Source organism: Python bivittatus, unplaced genomic scaffold (assembly GCF_059951505.1).
Source record: "Python bivittatus isolate LINGU-HERP-01145 unplaced genomic scaffold, Pbiv_v1 ctg000330_np1212, whole genome shotgun sequence".
NCBI classification, from domain to species: Eukaryota; Metazoa; Chordata; class Lepidosauria; order Squamata; family Pythonidae; genus Python; species Python bivittatus.
In genome coordinates this window covers 23,385,947-23,412,211 of record NW_028277058.1, presented here as the reverse complement: position 1 = coordinate 23,412,211, position 26,265 = coordinate 23,385,947, and the positions used below count along the sequence as shown (strand labels likewise).

Below are 26,265 nucleotides of genomic sequence, written 5' to 3'. Positions count from 1 at the left end.
TCCAGGGCAGTAGCGGAGCGGCCGGTAGAGGCGCGTCGGCGGCGGAGGTAAAGGTTGCAGGTGGGATTCGGGGTCCCTCTTCCCTTCTGAATATCTCCGATGTCCCTCAGGGGTGACCTTAGCGAGCCTGGAGACGCCGAGCCCGAAGCCAGGGGATCCCGCTGAGAAAGAGTGTCGAGAAACGTAAGCCTTTGCAGTCCGGGGGGCGGGAAGGAGAGCGGAGGTGGTCGGCAGAGGGAAGGGCGGGCTTGTTTTTTCGGGGCCCTGTTGCCTTGATCCCCAGAGCTTTCCCACCTCGCCGCAGAGCGGGGAATTGCCTTTCTCCGTTGGGGCGTTGGGGCTAAGCCGGGAGAGGGGTCCTTCTCCCGCTCTCAGGGCACGGGCCGAGCCGGATTGTGCCCGCCTTGATCTGGGAGGTGAGCCCTGCGGAGTCCCGCTCCTTTCAAAGCCGGGATTCCTCGTCCAGGTTCTTTGCGCCAAAAGTAACCGATCCCGGCTGAGTATCTCTGAACGTCAATGACAGATTCGCCAGAGGCTGCTCATTCTCAGGCGCCTTCTGCTCAAGCCAAACTTTTTTGGTTGGCTGCTTGGTTGGTTGTAAATTCTGCGCGCCTAGGGAACTCCTAATTTTTGCTCAGATAATTTCGCGGGAGGAAGTGGGATACGGGACCTGAAATTTGTGGGGGAGGGGGGAATGTAAGATGCTGAAGATATTGAGCTACTTCCACATTTACAGATGGAGATGAATTGTTTAACACTAAAAGACCTGATTAGCCCGAGACACGGGAAGATAGATTACACAAACGAAGATGGGGAAAGTGCACAAAAGGTAAGTAGGTAGAGCTGGATTCCTAAACTCGGAGTTCTTTACTTTAAAATCTGCTGGCAGGGATAGGGCTTTCTTTTAAATTGTCTTTTGCTTTATCCCCAGAAGTTTCAAATTGTGGTGGGTTTGATACATTCAGAACTGATGAAGCCAAACAATAAAGTTGGGGGAAGGGGTTTACAGCAATATTCTGTGGATAATTATTGTTACATTAAATTATTAACTAGCTCTACCATTAAAGTAAGGAAGAGTAGTCCTAATCCACCCACACACCTTGCAACTGTTTTTCTGTTGAGTACTTTTCTCTTAAAATGCTAAATTCTTAGCTTGGCCTTAGCTCTATTTTTTTAAATCAATTTGGTATCTCTGCTCTGTTAAGGGGCTAGGAAATAATTTACTCTAGGCTAATATATTTTGTTTGCTTTAGGTTTACCAAGTTACATAAACCCAACCTGTGGTTTAGTGCAGGGATGATACAGCTTTTGCAACCAGGAAGAACATTTTTAAAAAGTTTTGAGGAGGTTCCAAAGGCCACTTGAAGCGTAGAAGTAATATAGCTGAGTGTTGGGATTAAAATTCAGTATTTTGGGAGGGAGTCGAAAGAGTTGTGGGTTTTTTTTAGTAAAATAGGTTTGTTATGCTCAACGTACCTATTATTTGTTTAAAATATTGCAAAACACACAGCACTATAATTTAGCAATTTGTTACCACATTTTGGTAGCAGACCATATACTTAACCTGGCTAACTGGAATATATAAACTGAGCCATTGTGGCTTATTCAGTCATCCTGGCTGGGCAGGATAGCGCCTAAACTCTGGAATGAGGTCCCCCCCCAGTCCAGATGGACCCCACTCTACTATTGTTCAGAAGAGCTGTGAAGACCTGACTTTTCAGCCAGGCCATTGCCGAGGGAGAGTGAGATCCCTCCCATCATCAAGTCTGCCATATTTTATCTTTTATGTTTTATTGATTTCATTGTAATTTCTTTGATTGTTATGAACCTCCCAGAGTTATTGGGAATCAGGCGATGTACAAGTTTAATAAATTATTATTATTATTATTCTAATTATTATTATATGTAAATGCAACCACTAATGTTACCAATTTTGGGGAAGAGCAAAATGGGCCTTTGTGGACCAATATTTGGAGGCAATCTTAATGAAATTAATCTACAGAGATGCTTCTGGCAAACATAAAGGAAAGTGGTAAATAGGTGTCTCTTCTTAAACTGAAAGTTTGTGATAAGATTGAGTGTGAAGGCATAATAGTAAACAAGCAAACATTGGCATTTGCTACTTCATTGCTTTTGACTTTACCTGTCAGCAGAAACAAAACAAACCAGTTTATGATTCTGGCTTATTTATTTTTAAATTATTATTATTATTATTTAAAGAAAAAAGGAAAAGAAATAGTACTGATACAAACACAGTTTAAAAGAATATAGAAATATAGTAAGGAAGGGGAAAAACCAATATAAGCAATAGAACGCAGGTGAATGACCAAGGCATCTCGAATAACCAGCAAATCTAAAATGTCATATGGCTAATATATTCTAAAATACCATTAATAACTTAGAATACTATAAGATATTTCATACCCAATTTCTAGTCAAGACTTGTCTCTATTTAACTGTATCACAATTGAAATCAATAAGAGGCAGAAAGAAAGCTATAAATAATAAACAATAAATTGAAAAATAATGTATAGATTATATGTCAGATTAAAATATAAACTCTAGAACCAAAATTTGGGATATGGCACAAATCCATGTATAGAACTGTAGTCCAGAAATGGTTTCCAAATAAGATTGAATTGTACATCAGATTTTAGATGTAAAGTTATTCTAGACATGAAAGTATATTCCCACAGTTTAATTAACCATTCATCCATAGAGGGGATCAAAGATAATTTCCAATAATAAGCATATAAAAATCCTTGCAGCTGTTTTCATATATAAAGCCAGTTCAATGTGTTTTCAAGGAGTGTGTTTGGTGAAATTTAATAAAAGTTTGGAATGGAATTACAACTTTCAAAATTTCTTCTATTCTACAAAAAATTAATTTCCAATATTGTTGAGAGTTTTAACATTCCTACAACATATGGAAGATCTACTCTCTTCATTGCATTTCTACCATTTCAGGGAAAAGAAGCTATTCATTTTAACAATCATGACTGGACTAATAGACCAGCAATAAAATATCTTATACCAGTTCTAAGTATATTTGAGGTGAACTTAATATTCTTTTTCCATTGAAATTCTTACTGTCCCATCTCTATAACTCTACTCAGATTTTGCATCTATTAAACATACAATCTTTAACTTCTTCTGTTTCTGAGTTATAATAGATTATAAATTGTGCCCAGTAATATGTTCAGTATTATGAGTTATAAGATTTTAAAATTCAGTCAATTTTCTCAATATCTCCCCTTGTTTCCATAATTCTTTTGTTGCTGTGCTGCTTATTTGAGAATACTAGAATCAACTGAAAGTGGAACCAACTGAGTGTGTAAGACCACTGTGTAACAAAAGACTTGAGAGTTGATTCAGGCTTGTTTAGAAGAAATCAAGCTAAGAACCCCAATTTATATGAAATGAAGTCTTCCTGGTTCTCTCCTGATAAATAAGAATTTTAATTAGCACTGCCTTTGAACCAGACCAAACTGGAAAATGCCAATTTTCTCATGAAGTTTGTGCATGGGAATCTGTGTTGATTGATTCAGTAGCATTGGAAGCCTGGATGCTTAACAGTTTCTCTATTTTGGTATTTGAAGCTGCTTTCACTAATGCAAGTAATTATTTTGATTTTACAAATGCAGCTTTAGCTATGCAATTTAGAAAAGGCAAATTGAGTGTTTTTTTTAAAAAAACCACTATCATTTAAAAAAAAGTTGTTCCAATAAATTTAATGCACTTTTCTCCAGCTTCATTAAAGTAAAACAAAAATACAGGCAAATCTCTTATGGGTCTTCAGACACAACATTTGTATGTTGAACAAAATATCACATTACAGATGGTTTTAAATACTAACAACAGTGACAAGGTTCTCCTGTTAAGTAGTACTTAAAAATGTGCAGCGGCTGATGGAACTATTAGCTCTGAAAGTTACGTGTTATTTGTAAAACTGGGGGGGAAAAACCCAAAAAGATTAATATATAAAAGTACAGGCATAATCTGCTTCTCTTTATCAAACTGCTTCTGCTCAACCCACTCAGGTTGCTAACAGATTTGACTCCTTTGACACACTCTTTATCTACAATGAATCTCTCAAACTAACCAACTAAGCAGGCAAAACAAGTCTAAATGCTTGTTGACTGCTGCGCAATGCTTCCTTCAACAAAGCTAGACATCTTAATAAGAATAATTCAATAACATTTCTTTGTAAAGTTCCACCATTCTAAGCAGTTGCATAATACTTAAGTAAAAGGCATTGTACTGATATTGCCACTTGTACTAATACAAGCTTTTAACAAATAAGATTTGGTACTTCAGTTCAGCCTAAACTAGGATGTCTTGCAAACAGAACTGAATAACAAGAGGTGGATAGGAGAGATGGAAATTCTATTCATGCTTCCTCAAAGTCTTGCACTCTTTATACAAAAAACAAGTTCTACCAGAGGGATAGAAGAAGTAGCATATAAAATCAAGTGATTATTGTACACATCTCTGTCTTTAAGATCAAACTGAATATGCAATTTAGTAAATTAACTAATGCAAGATGTGATGTGATGCCATATACAGCAAAGATGAGCCTTTACTACATCAGAGAATTTCATCAGAGAATTTTGTTAGATATCTATACATATTTTTGCAACTGTTACCTGTAACTTTAAACCTTGTTTTTTTAAAAAGAAATAAATAAATCATTGAGCCTTTACTAATTTTTTTATACTTTATCTGACCTCAACTTGGTAATGTATTTTAACTTAGTTAATTATAGTCAAGATTTCAGTACAGTTGGATATATGTTTATATTTTCTAAGATGAGTGGAAGATTAATTGCACAATGTTAATGCTGATTTTGCTTGGAATTCCGGTATAAGTAATCAGATGTCAATACTTACAAATAATTTTCTAAGTACTGCTACATTCTAGTACGAACAAGAAACAGTATATATGAAAATGACATGAGGCTATGCAGAGAAATAGCTTTAACTAAGTTCTCTCAAAAGTAAACTATTGCCTGGAATAGTCAGACTCTCCATGTATATTATCTGCAACAGAATCTGGAATGGGTATTTTTGCTCCAATCAGATGTGTCCTCCTGTGTAGGCCACTAACTATTTTGTCCAATTTAAATGAATGTCATTTATTCATATTTATTCAAATATGGAGGCATTAATTTTAGAGACACTAACCATTGCTCTCTGATTATAAAATTACATATTCTGGTCCCCACCACTCCATCCACAGTAAATCATGGCCAAGCACAATGCTTGGATAAGTCCTATGTTTATTAAATACAGGAAGAGCCTTCATATGCCTGGAAGGTATGTGATGTGCCCTATACATTACATCTCCTCTAGGAAGTATTTTTTGAAGAAGCTGGAAAGTCTAAGATCCTAGATGGTGGTTTGCTCCAAGTCAGCTCTTTAGTTTTCTTCCTTCCCAATATGAATAAAAAAATTGATCTAAACTTGACTCCATCCTTTGTGACTTAAATGTCTGAGGTTTGAGTAGGTTCCTTATCTTCCCAAATTGTAATCTCTATCCCTTCCTATAAAAGTCAGAGCAAGCCATTTGAAGAGCCTTATGTGATTAGAACTATCTTATTTCACGTTTGTTCCCATGAAAGTCAGCCACATGGTTTTGAGATGCCTATGAGAAGAACAGGAGCACAGTATCACCCTTTCTGAGAGGTGTACTACCCTCAATACTAGAAGCAATATCTAGTCATCTTGGCTAGGAGCCATTGATAGCCTTGGGTGATGTAATGGCATGTGGGAAAGTCCTTGGGAGACAGGGCAAAGAGATGCTGCCTGGGAAACAGTCAGATAATAGGCAGCATAGCCTGCAGTTGGTTAGTAGGTGGGGCAAGAGGCTCAGAAGGGGGACCCCCCCCCAGTTTCTTGGACTGTAAAGGAGACAGCAGGAGAATTGTACTTTCAGACTTGCAAGATTCTGTTAATGTAGCTTTACAATAAAGTAGAATTAGCTTATCTGGTTGTGTTTCCTGAGTGGTCTACCTGGTAAGGCTGACAAGTACTGAGCAGGTCATTCTTGGTATGATGCTGGAATGTCATACAACCTGGGAATTACTATATATTTACATGTCCAGCAATGTTAATTGGCTGCCTTTCAATTTTCCAATTGCCTCCTCTTTCTAACAGGAAAACATATTTGATCGACCCAGAATGACCCCAAAGACTCCCATGAAAAATGAGCCTATCGATTTGTCCAAACAAAAAAATTGTACTCCTGAGAGAAGCCCAATTACACCTGTGAAGCTGACAGATAGGCCTCTAGCAGATCCATGGACTCCAACAGCTAACCTAAAGATGCTTATTAGTGCTGCTAGCCCTGACATGCGGGACAGGGAAAAGAAAAAAGAACTCTTCAGACCAATTGAGAACAATGAATTCAGTGATGCTCTCCCTGATTCCTCACAGGTAACTGACCTGTCACAGAGAAAATTGTCACAATTAAACTGCTATCTATTTGAATTATATAATATTATCTTTAGGCATGTAACGGCTGTTGCTTAACATCTGCAACCTCAGTAACCTTTATTTACATTCTGTTCTCTTTAGTTATGTATAATTTATTTTGGATTATTACCGTGTGGTATTCAGATCTGAAGCAGGCAAAGCGTGTTTCAGATGTATCTAGCATGTGTGTTTTTAATGTATCTCTTTACAGCTCCTTAAAGGAACCTTGTTTTTTCCTGGGCTCTCATGGGAGCTTTGCAGGTTCAGAAATATGTGTGATGGAGTTAAGGAACCAGCCACAGGGCAGTGACAACCTATTGCCATCTCTGTTATACTTCCTGAACTCAAAGATGTATTTTCAAAGCCTGTGCATGTAGCTATCCTGTGAGCCCAGGTCAAGGTATGATCCCTTCAAGAAGCTGCTGACAAGTACAGCAGATGTGCCTAGGACAGATCTAAAGCAAGATTTGCTTGCTTCAGATCTGAATTCTGCATGCCTCTATTCTGGATTATCATTTCCCTTTTGCTGCACCTTCTCGGGCTTTAAATTCTTTGTAAGCAATTCTTACAATGGATTATAGTTTACAGTAATAATTTTCAGCCATTGTCCTATTTACACTTCACTCCTTACATGCAGTTTTGATTTATTATGTCATAAATTACTTCCTCTCTGCATTTAAATATATGAGATCACTTTCCATGGAAGCTTTAGAACAATGGACAGCAACCATTTCAGGTTCAAATGACTGAGATCTCATGTTATCAATGCATAGACTTAAGACTTAATTTTCTCACACATTTTTTACCATGTTTAATTTTTTTAAAAGTAATGAATGTTTTAAGTTCTTTAAAACAGTGGTGGGGTGTCCCTGGATCTCGTCTACTGATGTCACAGGTACTATGGTATTAGATTCTAATTTAGATGCTATAAAACAAAAGTACACATAAGAAAAGGCAAACCCAACTGTTGTGAACCAGGCCTCTTTTTTAAAGACTAAAATATAGTGGGTATTGTGTTAAATACTATTACAGAATTACGTACAGTATGTCAGTCATTGCATTCATGAATAGTAACTAAAACAAAAGTTGGTCCTTATTCTATAATTTATTTAAAATGGAAGGACATTAACCAATCAGCCTGTACTATATAGAATTTATTAAATGTAGTGATTTGAGAGGCAGCTAAACTTATTGGGAATTGTCACTCCCAGGCCACTCATAGTGAGAAATGCATTCATAAATTTTCAAGAAAATAAAAGCTCTCAGGGCTAGGTTTTTTTTTTAAAGTCTTTAAATGCACTGCAGGAGCCCTGGGACTCAGAAGTGTGAGAAGATTTGAAAACTGTCTTTTGGGTGTTAAAACATGGGATTCTGTTACTGAGACTATTTCTTCTGTTCCTTCTAGAAATAGCTTGTTTCCTCTTTCCCCCTTTCCTGTGTCACTGCTGTAAACCAATGAGGAGGGCCTACTGTGTTTCATTTTTAATTGGTGTATAATGCTTAGTAAAGTTTAAGAATAAGAAAGGTCATAAAAAGTTAAGTAGAATCTTGCAATCAGTTTAGAACCAGATTGAAACATTCCCAGACAAAATTAACATATTCATTCAATTTAGCTCCCCAAAACCTTCACTTTTACTACAATGCTATTTTAGGAATCACTACTTACTATCACAGATATCCATGAGTTAGTGGGTGGGAGCCACAATCAGTCTCCCCCTTTTGTACTTGGCATTGCGATGTTGCATGCAAGTACATGAGGGGTGGAGCTTTTGTTGCGACATCATGACAGACATTTCATCGTTTTGACAAAATCTCAACTTGCCGCAGATGTCCCTGCTTATGGGTCTCATGGTGTCTACCAATAGATTAACCCTACACTTCTAGCTTTGGTACTGTGAAAAAGAGATGTATATGAGAGTAGGAAGATGAGCAGGGACAGACAGTAAAGGCAGCTTAATATGCTGCATAGGCTTTCAGGCATTGCCATAGGTATCTTGGATAAAGCATTTCCTCAAAGCAGTCTAAATTAAAGTGGGCTGGTCCCTAAGCTTTAGATCTACTTGTGAAGTATTTGAGCAGCTGCTCCAAAGGAGGTATTGAGATGACAGTAGTTGACTTGAAAACATTATTCTCTCATTCCAGCGAGGACAATTCTGAAAATATGTATCATAGAAGCTTTCATATAGGAAAGAATAAAATGTATGAATACCAAATTAGCTGATGGTTCTTGCTCAGAGAGCTGAACTACTCTCCCTGGGTTTTCCAGAGCAAGCTTTTGTTTCAGACTGTAGGTGAAACACTTCACTAAACCAAATCTGCTTCCTATCTAAGTATAGTAATATGTTTCTAAATTATTTTTTTTCTGAATATTAATACAGTTTGTAGTAAAAAAAAGTAATGTAATTTGCCAGCTGAAATTATCTAGCTTTCAGAAATGAGTTTCTAAAGCATATATAACACTTTGTATGTGTATTAGTAATCAACTATATATAACTAATGCTTTGGCGTACTGTAACAGATGGCTGTAAAGGACCATTCTATCTGTTTCTAGTGTGATACTGTAGATGATGGAACTACAGATGAATATGAAAAGCAAAGACCCAGCAGAAAACAGAAAAGCTTAGGACTGCTGTGCCAAAAGTTTTTAGCTCGCTATCCTAGTTACCCTTTATCAGCAGAGAAGACAACAATTTCTTTGGATGAAGTGGCTTCCAGTCTTGGTATGTATGCAGGCAAAACAATATTGATTGCAAAAATGAATGTTCCTAATGAAGTAAATATTGACCTTAATATCAGGCATCAGGGCTGTGAATATGCCTTATTTAAATGTATTGTGCTTCTGTGTAATTTGCATGTGTTCTACTTAGCTTTCCTAGAAAGTGCTGCTGAATTTTTTGTAATGTTGCCAAGTGATTCCTTCATAGGAATCAGTCCAAAAAGCATTCCAATAGAGAAATCATAGTTGAAAGCGTCTGTTTCAAATCAGTCTGTTTCATGGTGTTAACTTCACAGGCACGTGTTCACTGTTAAGTCCATCTTGTTTCCCTTCCACATCAACACATAATCATATCATGCATTATATACTGTGATTTTTAGTCTGCTTTTGAAACCACTAAGTGCATTGCTAATTTGGGCAAGTATGAAAACCAAACTATTTCAACCCACCTAATGTCTAGAAAATGTGAAATGAGTTGATTTGCTTTAAAATGTGGACTATATAATTTGTTTATAATCAGTTGTAGAACTTCCATATTTCTTTTAGTGATTTCATATGGTCCACATTTTAAGCCAACTCAATTTACATCTTCTAATTTCTTGATACAAACTTTCAGTGATGTAAATGAAAGCCACGCATAATCTCCAGAGTGTTCTTTATCAATAAGATCATCAAGGAAAGTATTTAATCTAAAGTAACATTTTCTTCACAGGAGATGAATTTATGGGATTAAATCAGACGAAACCAAAATAAGCATTATTTAACTAATTTCTTGGGCTGTAAGCTCTAAACCATTCCTGTAATGAATGACTTGAGCAATTATGTTACAGATTGGTGTATAAATACCATTAAATAAATCAATAACCTAATCAGTTATTTGGAAGCAAATTTCATTGAAACCAGTAGCCCTTGTGGATAAGAGGGCAGACCTGGCACCTGTTACTGAAACCTAGTTGGGTGAGGATGAGAAAGAGTTTCCCCTGTCTCAAAATTGCCTTCCCAGGTTTCAGGGGTTATATTACCTATGATGCTAAGGCTGGGGAGGGGCATTGCAATAATCCTGCAGGAGATTTTGATTGTCACCAAATGCTCCAGAGGTTGCCAGATGTGTGGCTGTATTTGTGAAGCTGAGCTTGAGTGATAAACTGGAAGTGATGCTGTTGTACTGCCCAGCCTGCTGCTCAGCAGCCTCCTTTCCCAAGCTGCTTAACTTCATTGCTGGGCTGGTGGTTGATTTCCTGAAACTGAAGTGCTGGAGAATTTCCAGCTTTCTCCCTAAGGAATGGGGTCAGGATTTCATAGCCACCATGACAACAATGGACTTATCCCAGATAATCATGGGCCCCACTTGATTTGACATTTACCCCAGAGATGTGATCTTCTGGAGGATATTGCCACTAGCACCTTGTCAAGAACAGATCTCTTTCTCATAACTTTGAGGCTTGTGCACATCACCAACCCCTGCAGGAGGGAGAACCCATTAAAATGGGGTGCCCAAGGTGCCTTATGACTCATTCTGGTTTTCAGAAACCATTGGGAAATATCTCAGAAATTTCATGAGCAGTTCCATCATGCGGTTGGTCAGCCTCTAGAATATGGAAGAAACCAAAGTATCCTATCCAGTATTCTGGTTTCTTCCATATTCTAGAGGTTGCACCTGAGCAGCTTTTCCCTGTTTATCAGTCCAGAAGGTCCCCTTGGTTAATTGAAGAAATAGCAATAGAGATCCCTAACGTAATGCTAAAAAAAGACAAGGAGTGAATACAATTTAATAGGGTATGAGGCCAGGTTGGGCCTACTCTGGTGATAAGGGCAATGATAGGAGGTAGTTTTCCACAGAATATATCGCCACCCAAGGCTGAGTATGAAATGGCCAAGATGGCTGTGAGTTGTAGTCCAACCCAGTAAGAGGATATCAGGTTGGGGAAGACTACATTAAACAAAATTGGGCTACCAAGTCTTTATAAGTGAGCTGGTATTACTGGACCACTGATGTGTCTCTGGCTTCATATAATTATATGCTTGTATGACTTTTTTTTTCATTTTTGTTGTTTGTATAGCAGATTGCCTTAAAATAAATGTTTTGCATAGCAATGTTATTTCTCTTCTGTAGGAAGTTTAATGAAAAATATAACAAGAAATGAAGCCTCAAGAAATATGATAAGAGCAGTAAATTATTTTCAGTGAAGACTTATATCCCCCAGATCTGCTGTTAAGGCAAAGTACCTGCAGATCTCTCAATGTACACTTTTTATAGTTCCCCAAACTCACATTAATGCAGCCACCTTCAGTTTAAGTCATGGGTAGTGAAACATAGAAAGAATGCTTTTATTCCAAATGTAAATCTTCATATGGAGAATAAATAGTAAGTGGAAGTATATATACCACAGGTTCAAAGTAATGTGTTCCCAGCTGAATTCTTAGCTTTATTGACATTTGTATCAACTTCAAGAAAAATGTGCATCACAATGTATATTCCAAGGTGAACCATCTCAAATTTTTCGGACTCGAGTCATGAATAAGGAGTGACTGTTGCTGCTACTTGTAATAATAATACCTGAAGTTGCATTACTGCTGGGTAATAGTGCTAGGCTTCTTACCTCCAACAGTATTATTCAATTTTGTATAATTCTTTCTGAACATTACAAATATCAATATATTTATGTTCACAGGATAATGTATGGACATTTCCAAGACTATGAGACATTTTAAGTCCTTTTATAATACATCTCATAGAGCCCATGTTCTTTTCACTAAGGAATATTAGACATTTTTGCTGTTGGCATAAAAAATAGACTTTGTCTGAAAATTCCCTGTCACTGGAACTAATTCAGATTCTCAGAAAGCAGTCCTAATAGGAGCTCTAGCACAATCTGGCTATTACTTTCTCTTAAGACTGCTGGCTACAGTTACTAATGCAACTACCTACCATATCTGTGATTGCTATTCTTCTTGCATAGTAATTTTTCAGTATTTACATTTCTCTATATATATGAACTTAGAAATTATGAATTGCTTCTAAGAGATTGTTGGTGTCCACCCTTGGAAACACTATACAGGATTGGCAATCCTTTCTTAAGCTGAACTTGGGTATGGAATCTGACAGGGCTCTAGGGTGTTGTTCATAGATCAGTAACTCCTTGTTTATACAAACATATTAGAATATAACATTTTAAACAGAGCCAATGTGACACCAACTGTCCACATTACATAGAATAGAGAATTGCTCTTACATGATCAGTTGCAAATGAGTGTCTTTAAATGAAAAGGGATCTTGCTCGTTTGATTACAATGCAGTCCTTTGCATGACACCTCAGAAGGAAGTTCCATTGCAGTTAGGTTTATTATCAAGAAAGAGTATTCCTTTTGCACTTTGGTATTTATAGCTACCTCACAATCAAGCACATTAACTTCCAGAGTTTTTGGTACCCGGTCACTTCTATATTAATGATACAAACATTTATTGACATGAGTAGCATCGCTGCCAGTTGTTCTGGACATACAAAATTCCTGGGCAGGAGGCATAAGACCAAAATCAAAATCCCACTGTGCAGTGAAAGCATAATCTACAACTTACTGTAGCTCTCTCCTGCAACTGGATAATATTAGTGGTGTGGAGGCAACTTATGATCTACAAGCCTTCTGACACCTGCTCTGCACATTCTATTGAGGAGTGATCCACAGCAGTATTTTTTAAAATTATACTACCATAAATGGTCCCCTAGGGGCCAAGTTTCTGTCATACTACCATATTATTTTTTTAATATTATATAAACTATTGCAATTACAATCTCATCAAAATAGTAGCATTTCTGTTACCCCTCATGTACAGAGCTAGTTGGATGCTAAGGAGGAAAATTTGGGATCCCTGCATTTAGAAATAGAACCTCCATCATTTGTCTTCCCTCTCAAAGATTCTGTTGCTACAATGCTTTGATTATATTCTCTGTGTTATGCTTTGGTTCCTACATCTAGGAGTTGAACGCAGGCGGATTTACGATATAGTGAATGTCCTGGAATCTCTTGATCTTGTTAGCCGAGTGGCTAAGAATCAGTATTGTTGGCATGGTCGTCACAGCTTGAGCCAGACTCTGAAAAAACTCCAAGAAATAGGAGAGCTACAAAAATATGAAGAACTTATGACTTCTTTCCAGCAGAAAGAACTCGACTTTGAGTGTAGATTTGGAGAACACAAAAAAGAGAGCTTTATAGATTTCCAAGAGCGACAGTTGCTTGACTTCTCAGAGACAGATTGTCCGTCTGGTAAGTTAAGGAAGGGAATTGGTAATATTAAAAATTGTCTGTAAAAAGTATATGCCATGTTATTCTATTTTAAGTTTTAAAATAAATCATTACGTTCAAATGATAGTCTTCTTTAGATTCAAGTGGTCAATCACATTTAAGCAACTCTTGTGCTTTTGCCCTCAAGTTATAGCCATTGCTTCATAACTTGATGCCATGCTTCTGTGTTCCGATATAATAGATGGATAATAGAGAAGTGTAGCAGGTCAGATCTGAAGCATTAGTGAAGTTTTAGAATAGGTATGGGCATGTACACAACACCTGTCAGACCCTCCTTCAAGTAGTGATGATTTTTCATGGGTGTATACAATAACTGGGTCATCCCAGAAAAATATGTGTTGGAGTTAAGGAGGGACTAGCAGGATATGACAAGGTGTTTCAGATTCAAAGCATTGAACATCCCTAATGAATAATCATTCCAACTGCACTTGTTCAAGATATCATTTTACAGTCCTTTCATCTGTCCTGGAGATAGTTAAAGTGCAGATATCCATCTGTTACAGGCAATTATTTTCTGCTCATTAAAAACATGCTTTTCAACAAGGATTTTGTTTCTTTTTTTTCCTGCACAAGTCTTCATAATATTTTCTTGGCTGTTAATATTGTAACATGTTGAGACTTGGGTTCTGTTTGTAATACAGCATCTGCAAACAGCAGAAAGGACAAGTCACTGAGGATTATGAGCCAGAAATTTGTCATGCTGTTCCTTGTCTCCAAGACCAAGATAGTCACTCTTGACATAGCAGCAAAAATATTGATAGAAGAAAGCCAAGATACAGCCGATCACAGCAAGTTTAAAAGTAAGAATCGCTTCTGGGGAATGAATAATCTTGGTCAGCAAGGAAAGTAATGATTGTATTGGCAGAACAAGAGAACATATATATGTTTTTTTAGTCTTTTTGGAGCAATTTTGACTGGAAATAAGAATGATATACAAATGCCAAGGAAGCCTCTTTCAAACTTTATTATGCTAACAAAATGGTGATAGAAATTTCTTGTGATGTTTACTGAAATGATGTCACACAAAACAAATACATCTCTTGCCACAGGCTAAGTTACTAACACATTTCAAATAATGTGCAATCTTGCTTGATTAAAATCAGTGTTAAAAAATTAAAACTCTAGTATTACTTGAAATATTAGTTTTATGTTCTCTTAAAATGTTGTGCTTCTGATTCGTTGTCAAGAAAACTACATGTCATGTCCACGAACCTACCAGAGGTTGAGTCCAACTTGAGAGACCTTGGCATTACTTTACCCTCTGATAAATCCTTTAATATATACCATATTAAGTTTTCTAGGGGTCTGTCCACTTATTTATTCATTCAAATGACTCTCAACATTCTGAGGGACATGTTATTTTTGTGCCAATTCCCCATAATTTTAGTTTTCCAGCAATAGTGCTTTTTTCTAACTTGTTACATTTATATGTAATGTCCTCATTCATCTGAACTGTAGCTGTTTTCCTTTCAGCAAAGGTAAGAAGACTGTATGATATTGCTAATGTCTTGACAAGTCTTGGGCTCATAAAGAAAGTGCATGTAACAGAAGAAAGAGGTCGTAAGCCAGCCTTCAAGTGGATTGGGCCTGTGGAATTCACTGGAAATAACGGTACTTTTCTATTTTTGCATTACCAACAATTCACTTCCCAGATAGCCCTACATTGATTTCTGGATTTATGAAGAAAACTGATGATATCCAGATAAACCTGTAAAAATTCAATAGGCATTATCAGGTGATAGAAAAATAGTTCTGCCTATGATTTTGTTTTGCCCAGTATCTACTTATTAATCTAAATACTTTACTATCCACGTGATGTGCCAAGGCTACATCAGGGGTGAGTAATTTGTGAACATATGAATATTTAAAATGGCAATGATACATGACAGAACAGATATGGAGAGAGGATGTAAACACTGTTCAGCAAATATAAGTCCTATCAAACAAGTTGCCAGAATGCCAGTGACATTCTGAAGCAAGTCAAGGAGTAATTTTACCATTACATATGATGGGCAAATAGTCAGGAAGCAGAAAAATGAATTATGGTAAGAATACTGTTAGAAGGAAAAATAGGTTCATTTTTTTCCATGTAGAAAATTGAGCAGAAAAAGTAATAAAGTGGATAATATGTTTCACTGCAGGCCTCATGGTATAGTAAATAACAGAATAGATCATCCTTTGACCAGCCAATCTAACCTGAGTGCATTTGTTTAGGTGATACAAAAATGGAAGTTCGAACCTGTGCTACTCTTACTGAAGTGAAAAGAGCAACACGTGTTCCACATCAAGCTTGCTCTAATAGAAAAGATCGACTGTCACGCCATGCTTCTTTCAGCGTTCCTCAGCCTTCTGAACTGGTCAAGAGAAAAGTTAGTTCTGAGCCAAGCAGTCCACACAAAGAAAGGCAAGGTAAATGTTGGGACAAGTATTCTACCAAAACCATAGCTCTTCTAATAGCTTTCAATTAATAGCTAGAAGTTTGTGTGTTTATTTTTGGGTAAGACAGCTTCTGTCTGTAAGGTAAAATTAGACTACTAATTAATAAAGAGAATATATGTAGCTCAGGGTTGAACTGTGGAGTTCTTGATGCTCTGAGCCTAGTGGTTTGCTTACAGATGTTTCATTACCCAACTAGGTAACATAATCAGCTGATGTTTCCTAGTTGGGCAATGAAACATCTGCAGGCACAAACAACCAAGCTCAAAGAGCACAAAAAACTCCACTACTGATTAATTTTAATTCTTTGTTAGAATTTTATTTATTTGTGCCTTTGAATCAGTGTTGACTCCTGGTGACTGTCTGGACAAGTCTGTGCAATTGTTGTTGTTATTTTCTTGGCAAGATTTTGGCAGTTTGGCAGTTTGGCATTGCCTTCTCCCCAGGGCTGAGAGAGAGTGATTGGCCCAAGGTCACCCAGCTGGTTTTGTACCTAAGGCAGGACTAGAACTTTGGATAATAATTGCAGGGTGCATACCTTACAGAGATCTTTGTATTTCACATGTCTTAGGGTGCAAAATATCCACTGAAGTGTAAGTTCCATTAGATACAGTGGGACTGAGCAATAGAATTGGAACATTTATTCTGAATGCTAGGGCAGTAGCTTCAGAAAGATCCACAAATTGATTTCCCATGCCTTTCATAGTGAGCATGACAGACATTAGCCACCTTTTCCTACCGCTGAGCTTGGAGGTAGGAAAAGGAGTAGTATATTGCTTCTGCAATTCTGGTGTACTTCTAAGCTACCTGAAGCATCATCAAAGCACAGTGCAACTTCAGGGGCAATACCATAAAATCCATAAAGGAACCTCATCAAAGACATGGTACATTACATAGCATTCTGTGAATTTTCAGGAGCATAACAACCATAGAGAGGTGGAACTTGTCACAGGTCTCAAGCTGAACAAAGTTATTGCAGCTCCCATTTCATACTGTAATTTGTAAAAGGAATGTAACACTGGCAGGTTTGGAAGGGAGAATAGTTTTGTGGTAGCATAGCTTGGATAACCTAGGAACCATGTGTGTTAGTTAACAAATAGAAATAAAATATATGAGCACTTTGCTCTATGTATTTAGTAAACCTAAAGTTAACATTTTAAATTGTCCTGACATGACTTTGAGTGAATGAGATTGTAAGAGAAGGACAAGGTAAGGTATAGTGTACCTACTTTGCAGAGTATAGCAGTAAAAAATTTAATCAATAAATAATAATCAGTGCTGATCTAGAAGTGGGGTGATTGTTGTAAAAAGGGGCAGAAAATACCTAGAGCTGAAATTACCCAAACTAATTTGAAACTACCCAAAAAGGATAGTGAGTGACAATAAGAATGACACAAAGGCTAGAATGATGGTCCCCAACTTTGGAGACCTAGTGGACAAATAGAAATTGGGGGGGCATTTTATGGGCAATTTCATAAAATAGTTGGTGAAAGTTTGGTCCATTCCAAAATGTCTGGCCTGAGTAACATAACCAGATGTATGTTACCTTATCAGATTGTAAATAATCTTGCTCTCTCCTTTTGCAATCCTACCTCCTATCTTTGTTTACCTTTGTCCTTTTTTCAGGTTACTGAACTTATTTCCAAATAAAGGATGGGGTGGTAACCTACTGTTTCTATTTTCTAAACATGTTTACATGACCTATTCAGGGTCCAGAGACATGAATGAAAGTAAAAAAGATGCGGGAAGCTGGAATTTCTTTAATTAAAAGGTTTTTTTCTAAATTATAAAAAGTCAGGTGGATCAAATGGGGAAGTGTTTGTGGGTATATTAGCATTCCTGAGTGCCACGTTATGGACACAAGTCTAGAAAATATATAAAAGGTTGTATTCCTGATCCTTTGTGGTAGAGGTCATCAGAGATTGTGGGATGTATTTTCTCTGACCTTTCTTTCCTCTTAGTCAATCCTAGATGCTCCCCATGTTTCTCTAAAAAAGGCATCACAAGGTGTGTGTGTGTGTATACACACACACACATATAACTCTGTATTACAGTCACACATTGGTGTATTGCAGTCACACATTGGTAACTGATTTGATTTTCTGATTTTCCTTAGACGATTACTGTTCCAAAATGATAAACCTAGCATCTGTTTGCTGCCAGAACTTGGAAGATAATAAAAGGTATACAGAAATTCAAAAGTGATGTCTTGCAAGAAATGATGCTCTGTTTTACACTTGATTATAATCTACCATGGAGGGAGGTCTGCAGTTTAGTGGCAGAGGGCAGACATCTGTGTTTCATGAAGAATTGAATGGGGTACAGTGGCCATTCTTGTTGGGCTGCTCTTAGGTATAGGCCGATTATGGCTTCACAGTGAAGATATACATATCACAATATAAAGTGACATTAGAATGAAATGAACTTATAGCATATTTGTTTCTACCTATCATATTTATGATGTTTATATGTAGAAACCTTGTCAATTACATAAAGATGTAATGCATAAATGAGATATTTTTAATTGGAGTGATTAACTATTGTGTGAAGGAACTGATTTGTTCTAGTAGTAGGCATATTAATTCACATTGTGTCTGCAACTTACCACAGGCCTTTTTTAGACCTAATTCTATTGCCTAGATGCTGCTTATCTGAATCTCTTTCAGTTCCCCATATCTTCTTCCCATCATAATCTAAACTAAATAGTCTAATTTATCTAAGCCTCTAGATATTTGGGTTATATCCAAAGCTGTTTGAAAAAGATTATATTAGAATGGGAATAGTTTAATGTACCATGACTCTGGTCCAATCATTTTCCTTAATCTTTCTAGTAGAAGTATTGAAGCAGCAAGAAATATGAGCATCATTCCTTCCTTCTCAGTTCTTCCTGTTCCAGAAGATTCAGACTATTGTGCTAATGCCTTCCCTCGCTTTCCTGAAAAGACCAACTCAAACACACCACATTGGTCTTTAGCAAATGGAAGAAACAATCAAAATTTACCATCATCTGTTGTACCAGCTTCCAAAACTGAGACTGGAAAAACCAATGTGCTCCCCAGCCAACCTTTCGTTTACCTGCCATCTCCATCTCTTTATATGTTGTGTGGCAAACTTCATGAAAGCCAGCCAAGGGAAAGCTTTCCAGAAAAGAGAAGTGAAGACCTGGAGGGCCACATTTCACCCTGCTCAACAGAAACTGCCAAATCTCCAGCTAACTATCGCAAGCGGAGTTCTCAAAAATGTGTACCTACCACTGCAGCGCCAGCTGAAGAGGAACCTATAGCCAAAAGACAAAGCCTGGAGCAGAGAGATGGCCCTATTTCATTAGTAGTATCTAAGGTAAGAGGAATTCAGAACACATACAAAACTATTTCATGGAGTCATCCCAAAGAATAGCTCTTGTGTTTATGAAATAATAGATTCCATCTCCCTTATATATCACATGGTCATCTTTTATGGGGACTATCTTTGCTGGTTTTTTATTTAGAAAAGGAATATTGGCTCTTACTCCTTTCTGCATGTTCCATGAATAAACTCCTGTTGCCCAGCACCTCTGTGAAAGTTTCCTCAAAGTTGGGAAGGAAGACTCCAATAGGAGCTATGTTTAACCTTTCAAGGCTAGATACAGAATATTTGTGGCAGAGTCTCACACAATAATGAATATCCCAAGGTGAGGTTATTTGTGTATATTTTTTTTAGAAGACCATTCAGCCAGTAGATGCAAAGTCTTCTCCAGACAACATCTGCAGCTCCCTTGACCAACAAAGAGGCTTTCAACTTGAATCAGGGACTTCTGACATTCTGGAAACTGCCATAACAGAAACCCAGGACCAAGAAGAACCATATAGGAGTAAAGACTTAAAGGAAAACTTGAAAGAAAAGGAACAGGCTTCTCAGGAAAATGGCAAACCATCTTTTCTACCACAGTATCTCTACGTACAGCCTACAGCTGGTAAGGACTAAACTGAAAACATGCATGTTAACTTGGCATTCAGCCAAAATATATTTTCAGACCAGCCATAAATTCCTAGAGAGATCTTTCAATAAAATGCCATCAACACTTTAAAAATTGAGGAAAAATGTCCAGGTAGATTCGTAATATGGCAGATATATAACTGAATTTCTTAATACATTTCAGTTTAACTCTTCCAGAAGTGTTCTAATTCTGATACAACCATGCCTGAAGCTGTGTTTTATTTCTCAGAAGGTTGGAACACATCCAGTGATATTCAGTGAGGTTCAGATGGTATTTTGAGCTCAAAGTTTTGAATGTGAAAGTTTACACACCATTGTTATTTTGTCTTTATCCTTGAGAAGACAGGGTCTTACTGTACTTGATACCTTTTCTTTCTTTCTTTTGTTTTAGGATTAAATGGTTTTAATTTCCTGTTTCCTACCAACCAAGCTCCTGCTCCTGTCAGCCTACCTTCAAGCCGCATGCCTTCACTTAATGTTCCCTGTATGATGGTTCCATCTACTGCATTGGCACCATTCCCTCTTATCTATTCCTCAGCAGTAACAAGCCAACTTCATTCTTCATCTTCTGGCTCTTTCCCAAATGTCACTTGTGTGAATTTTAGTATGCCTGGCTTGACTTCTACACCTCCTGTTTTCATTGGAACCCCTGCTGTAGTAACTCCAAATTCATCACAATTACCTACACTGGAACCACACCAGCAGTTTCATTCAGCTGTACATCTGAATACTCTCCTTGGATCTGCTTGCAACTCCGTTAAAACAGACCCATCAATTTGCATGGGACATCCAGTCACCCTTCTGAAATTACCACAGGTGAGAAGGGAAAGCTTATTATAAAGCAAGGAGGTAACATTCAAAAACATTCAACATACATAAAAAATATCTACTTAAGCCAGATGCTCTATTATTTCCAAAATTGTGATACATATCTGCCAACTAAAGTTCATAGGGTTATTGCTAAATATTTTATTTTGTTATGTTGTAAACAGGAGTTTCTGATTATAAGTCCTCCACTCAGGTGCTTACTCATATATGAAGATAGAAACTCGAATTTAGTTGTGCATATTTGAAATACCTCATTCTTAGGACCCATGCATTCTGCAGTGCATATATATCCACACTGCTGGGGACGGTGTTGTTGGCCACCCAGTCAGCCAGATGTTTAGACTGGATTTGGCGTTTTTATCCACCTATTGACTCCTCCTCCTCCTCCTCCTCCTCCTCCTCCTTCTTCTTATTATTCAGCTTAAGAATCCTTGGTCAGAGGACAAATTCTTCTGCTCATAATTTTTGACCAAAATAATTCTGTTTTCATTATAAGACTCAAGCACTATGGTCAACTATCAACATTTATTTATTTATTTATTTATTTATTTATTTATTTAATGCTGCTTCAATTATTTTGATTATAAGTGGTTAATAAGCGGCAAAATACAAATAATATAATACAATAACCATAACACAAATCATAAAAAAGCATAACAAAAGTAATTGTATTATAACAATCACAGCTCTAATAGAACAGACATTACATCATTAGAATCTCATTTCACACCCAGGTACCTCTGACTACTCATGTCTCAATTCCTGAATGTTGGTTCAGATGTTTTCTGAATATTAAAAGCAGGAGTGCAGATCTGATTTGACAAGTGGGGAATTTTGCAGAAAAAGCTTACTCCCAAGTCCCTTCCTGCAAAACTTTGTGGGAGGTGAAAACCCTGCAGGCATGATTTGGACATCTAATAGATAAGCAGGCCCTAAACCTCATGGGACTTTAATGGTTATAACCGACACTTTGAATTGTACCCATAAGCCAATTTGAAATTAGTGCAACTCCCACACTATTGGTGTTACATGACAATGCCAAGTTGTCGCAGCCCAATATACAGGCTGCTGAATTTTCACTAACAGCAGTTTCAAGATGAGCAGTCCCAGGAAGAGAATGTCACAGTAGTTGAAACATGAAATGACAAGGGGATGAATGAGTGTTGTCAGTGCCTTCTGCTCCAAGAACAGTTATAATTCATACACCAGCTGAAGGTAGGCAAAAGCCCTCCTGTATATTCAATCATTGTCTGTTCCATTGTATATTCAACCATAAGGTATTCCTTCTTCTAGCTTGCCTACCAAAGTGAAATAAAGATGGCATACAGAATCAGGTCACTGATTACCGTATTTTTCCGACTATAAGACGATACTTTTTTCTAAAATCCTTACGCTAAAAATTGAAGGGCGTCTTATTCAAGGAAGTAAGCCGAGGAGAGAACCGCACAGTTGCAAAACTGCCCATACTTTGTCTCTGCAAACAGGCTTCCTCCTATTTCTAGCCTCCAATCACGAGTGAAATAGCTTGACTCTCCAAACAGGCTTCCTCCAATCACGAGCCTCCAATCACGAGTGAAACTGCCCATACTGTCTCTGCAAACAGACTTCCTCCAATCACGAGCCTTATGTAACTGACGTCAGCTGATGCTGAACAAACCAGTTAGAGGAAGTCTGTTTGCAGAGACAAGCTATTGGCAGTTTCACTCGTGATTGAATGTAATCAGTTATGCAAAAGAGCCTGGAAATAGAGCTGCAGAGAGACGGTTTGGACCTTCTCCCACCGAGTGTATCAGGTAAATGTTACCTAATTACTAAATAAAAATGTGTTCTGCACTATCTTTAAAATATTGATTTCTTAATTTTGGGTTGGAAAAATGGGGGGCATCTTGTACATGAGGGCGTCTTATTGACGGAAAAATACGGTAACTGAACCCAATATCATTAATACAAGATTAATGTGACAATCACAAAAACAGTGGTCTTTGAAGACACTCTACCACCAGAGTAAGGCCTCTCAAATCATTTACTCTAATAAGAACTTTGTTCCATTGTTTCAAGTCTAACAAATCAGTGTTGCGTTCATTTCTATGGGATTGAGCATTTCTTACAATGCTAAAAGTTTTGCTGAGTGGGAGGGGAATGGGTTGATATATAAAATCTCTGTTAAACTGTTTTGTCTCATTCTGTGAATAGCCTTCTACAACTCCACTAACTCCTAAGAATATGCGTCCAACAACTCAAGAAACATTTTTCAAGACACCTGGCAGCCTAGAAGATCCTCTTATATGGCGGAAAAATGAAGGCAACCAGAGCAGAACATCAAGTTCTGTTCAAAGAAGATTAGAAATCTCCAGCAAAAGCTCTGACTGATCCATCCCATTACTGCAATATGGGTAGCTTAGAAAAGTCTTCTGCTTATTACAGAAAAAACAATTATTGCATTAAAAAAAGAAAAAATGTTTTAAAATATTGTTCCATAGGCACATTTGCCCACTGTGCATTGCCCATTATTGTTAACTTTCTCCCTCATGAATCACCCTACTTGTATAAATATCAATTTTGATTAGAATTCTAATTATGCAGATGCAGATATAAGGAAGCATCAAATTCTATTCCAGGGCTGAAAAAATAAAATGTATCAGTGATATGAGCGAGTTTAACTGTGATCCAAAGTCTAAAACTTGGGGAGCGGGGCTGGCTAGCACTTAAATAGTGGGAACACTCTTTACAAGGGCTCTATTTATCCTGTGGGGGGGGGGGGTTGACTGGACAGGCAGCAAGAACAGTAGTGTAGTCTGCTGAGTCTGATTTAGTCAAAAACATTTGCAACTTCAAAGCAGACTTTTGCAGAGTACTTGAATGCGACTGACGGATGTACAATTTTTCCTGCACTTGTTAAGAAAAAAATCTAATAATCTACAGTAATGAACGAATGTACTCACAGGAAATACTTTAAGGCCAAAATGACTGTGAACTTATTTTTGTATTAATGAACTTTGTAGTTTCTGTTGTCTTTTTTTCTGCACAAAATGTTCAAGTTCGTTAGTTGTCACAAAAGCTTGTTCCTAAAACTGTAGAGGCTAACAGGTTGTTTCAAGAATCATCAGCCTCTAAAATGTTTACTTCAAAATGTAGCTCATCCCTAATTTAAATATGAGTGAGCTACAATCCTTGAGCCAGACTTCTTTTACAGCATTACACAGAGCTCATCTTATCTGCAATTCTGCCAAAGGAACTGAAAGAATTATCTTTGACTGATGTGACTGTATTGTGTAGTTGTATGACTTCCACAATTAATATGCCTAATGTTCATTAAGAAACACTTTAAGCACAGTATTTATGGCATGAGTGACATTGAGGTCAGAAGGAACATATGATGTAGGAGATGGAAGACCTGCAACCTAATATGAGTTAAATTAATCAATGCACCATTTTTTTTAATTAACAGAAGAACAGGAGAAATAGAGAATACGTCTTAACTGGTAGTCCACAAGTTTAGGATATTGACACTTGAGGGCAGTTCATATTCACAAAGTAATTACTATAGTGTTAAAAAACGTAATAGATTAAAATACCTTAATGGGACAGATACTGGATTTTAAAAATTATCATGTTACTTTGAGTTTATAATCAAGTAAATGGCTTTTTTTAACCTAGAATGACTTTGAATTCATGATGTATGTTTCTTATGGTCAGACACATTTTCTGATATATCATTTCATTAAGTTTTAGGAAGAATTATGGCTTTAGTATGTTTAATTTTGAATAATGGAATATATTACCAAAATAAGGTTAAAGATGAACAGTTTTAGTGGAGCTGAAATTGAGAACATAATTTCCTTGTAAGAACCTTACAAGGAGGGTATTTGATAAGACTTACATTTCTTAAATCTCAGCAGTAAAATTGTATTGGGAGATTTACTGTTAATTTAAAAAATACTTTACACTACAGAATTTGCAGGTTTATGTGCCTTTATCCTAGTACATATGTGTGCATTCAAGTGTGGCCCAATGGAATGAAGTTTTCTGCTTGCAGCAAGAACTGCAGCAAGGAGCAACTTGCGTTTCTGTTCATCAGCTTGTCAAGTCAATACCACTGTAGGCTCAGAGCAGACTATTGCTATTAGCAGACAGACCATGCAATGTGCCTGTTCCTTATCAGTCTCTCACCACCTTGTTTCAGTGTAGGGAAAGACGAAGACTGGTTTAAAGCTCTCAAATATAAAAGACAATGTGTTTTATTTTGTTTTATAATTGACTATCCTTTCATGTTCCCTGCTTCTTGGGCAAGTTGGCTATGTTGGTTTCATAGGACAAGGAAACTGAAAGTGAACTAATTTCACTGGCACAGCTTCCTTCGGTTAATGTATTTATTCAGGCATCCAGCTTCGCAAAACTCTTGGGTTCAGATAGAACAATCTGTGAGGCATTAACGCTTGTGAAATGCTGCCATGAACATTTGGACCAGTAAAGGGCATTGTTTCCTGGGAAGAGATGGGAAGTTCCTCTGCGTTTGAACTGTTTAAACCTTTGCTAAGTGCACCAGTAGCACAATCTCTGTCGGTCTTGCAGCTTCTACCTGTTGGGTCTAATAAGGAGGCTGAAGGTCTTCTCGTGGCATGAGCAAAAGCGGGATCCTAAGGGCTATGGTACACTGGGGAGGAAAGCCAAATCAAATCCAGGGCAAACATAGAGGAAGGGGAAATGTATTTTGTTCTTTTTATCAAAGGCACTGGCAAGATTATCCCTGTTGTATGCAGGAATGAAGCTTGATGACCAAGAGCCTCTTGCCTGATAGGATGCTGGAGTAATTGTGATTCCAATAACTATTTCCATAAAGCTATGGCAAAAGTGCTTCAAGAAAAAGGGGTCCATAGCTTACACTGACACAGGTGCGTACGTACAGCACTAAATTGTGCAGGATTTCAGGGCTTTTAAAACCTTCATGTTCTGGTACTCAAGTGTTTGCTGGGGGGAGAGGGTGTGTATAACTTATATACTTGAATCTACATACCACGTTTACATTTCTCAATTTATGTAAAAGGTGCTATTCCTGTATTTAAAAAGCCGTGTGTGTTTTGTAATGTAAAGCTGCTTTATGTTTATAACATTGCACTGCTTGTTTATTATCTTGATATTAACTTTACAACCGCTTGTGGATTTCCTTCACTGAACAGAAATTACTTCTGTCTTAGGTTCCTTGCTACACTCTGCATATAAAACTATTAAGAACACACACTGTTGTTGGGGGAGCATATTTTTATACTTTCAGTTAGAGAACTAATCTTTATAATATAATAAAAATAAAACCAAAAATTAAGAGGTTGTGTTTTTAATATTTTGAGGGTGGATTATTTAAAAAAAAAAAACAGCTGTGTATTGAAGGAGCAAGTTCCACACAGTTAATCCTGAGAGTTACCATATTCCTGAACCATCAGAGAAACAATAAAATGCAAGATAAGAATTTCATGGTTAGAGAGCTCTCCATATAAAATCAAGAAAACGATAAAATCAAGATAAGCCAGCCCTCTGTTG

General features: G+C 37.2%; 1 protein-coding gene across 1 annotated transcript; it reads left to right on the top strand.

Annotated features, from left to right (window-relative positions):
- On the top strand, window positions 1-26,170 carry E2F7 (E2F transcription factor 7). Its single transcript, XM_007425233.4, has 13 exons — window positions 1-183; window positions 737-829; window positions 6,156-6,434; window positions 9,025-9,193; window positions 13,165-13,452; window positions 14,133-14,291; window positions 14,965-15,102; window positions 15,706-15,900; window positions 18,044-18,110; window positions 18,759-19,266; window positions 19,627-19,879; window positions 20,294-20,718; window positions 22,924-26,170. Exons 2-13 carry the CDS (start codon window positions 737-739, stop codon window positions 23,098-23,100), a joined length of 2,751 nt encoding a protein of 916 aa, XP_007425295.2. The 5' UTR covers window positions 1-183; the 3' UTR covers window positions 23,101-26,170.
- The last annotated feature ends 95 nt before the right edge of the window (window positions 26,171-26,265 follow it).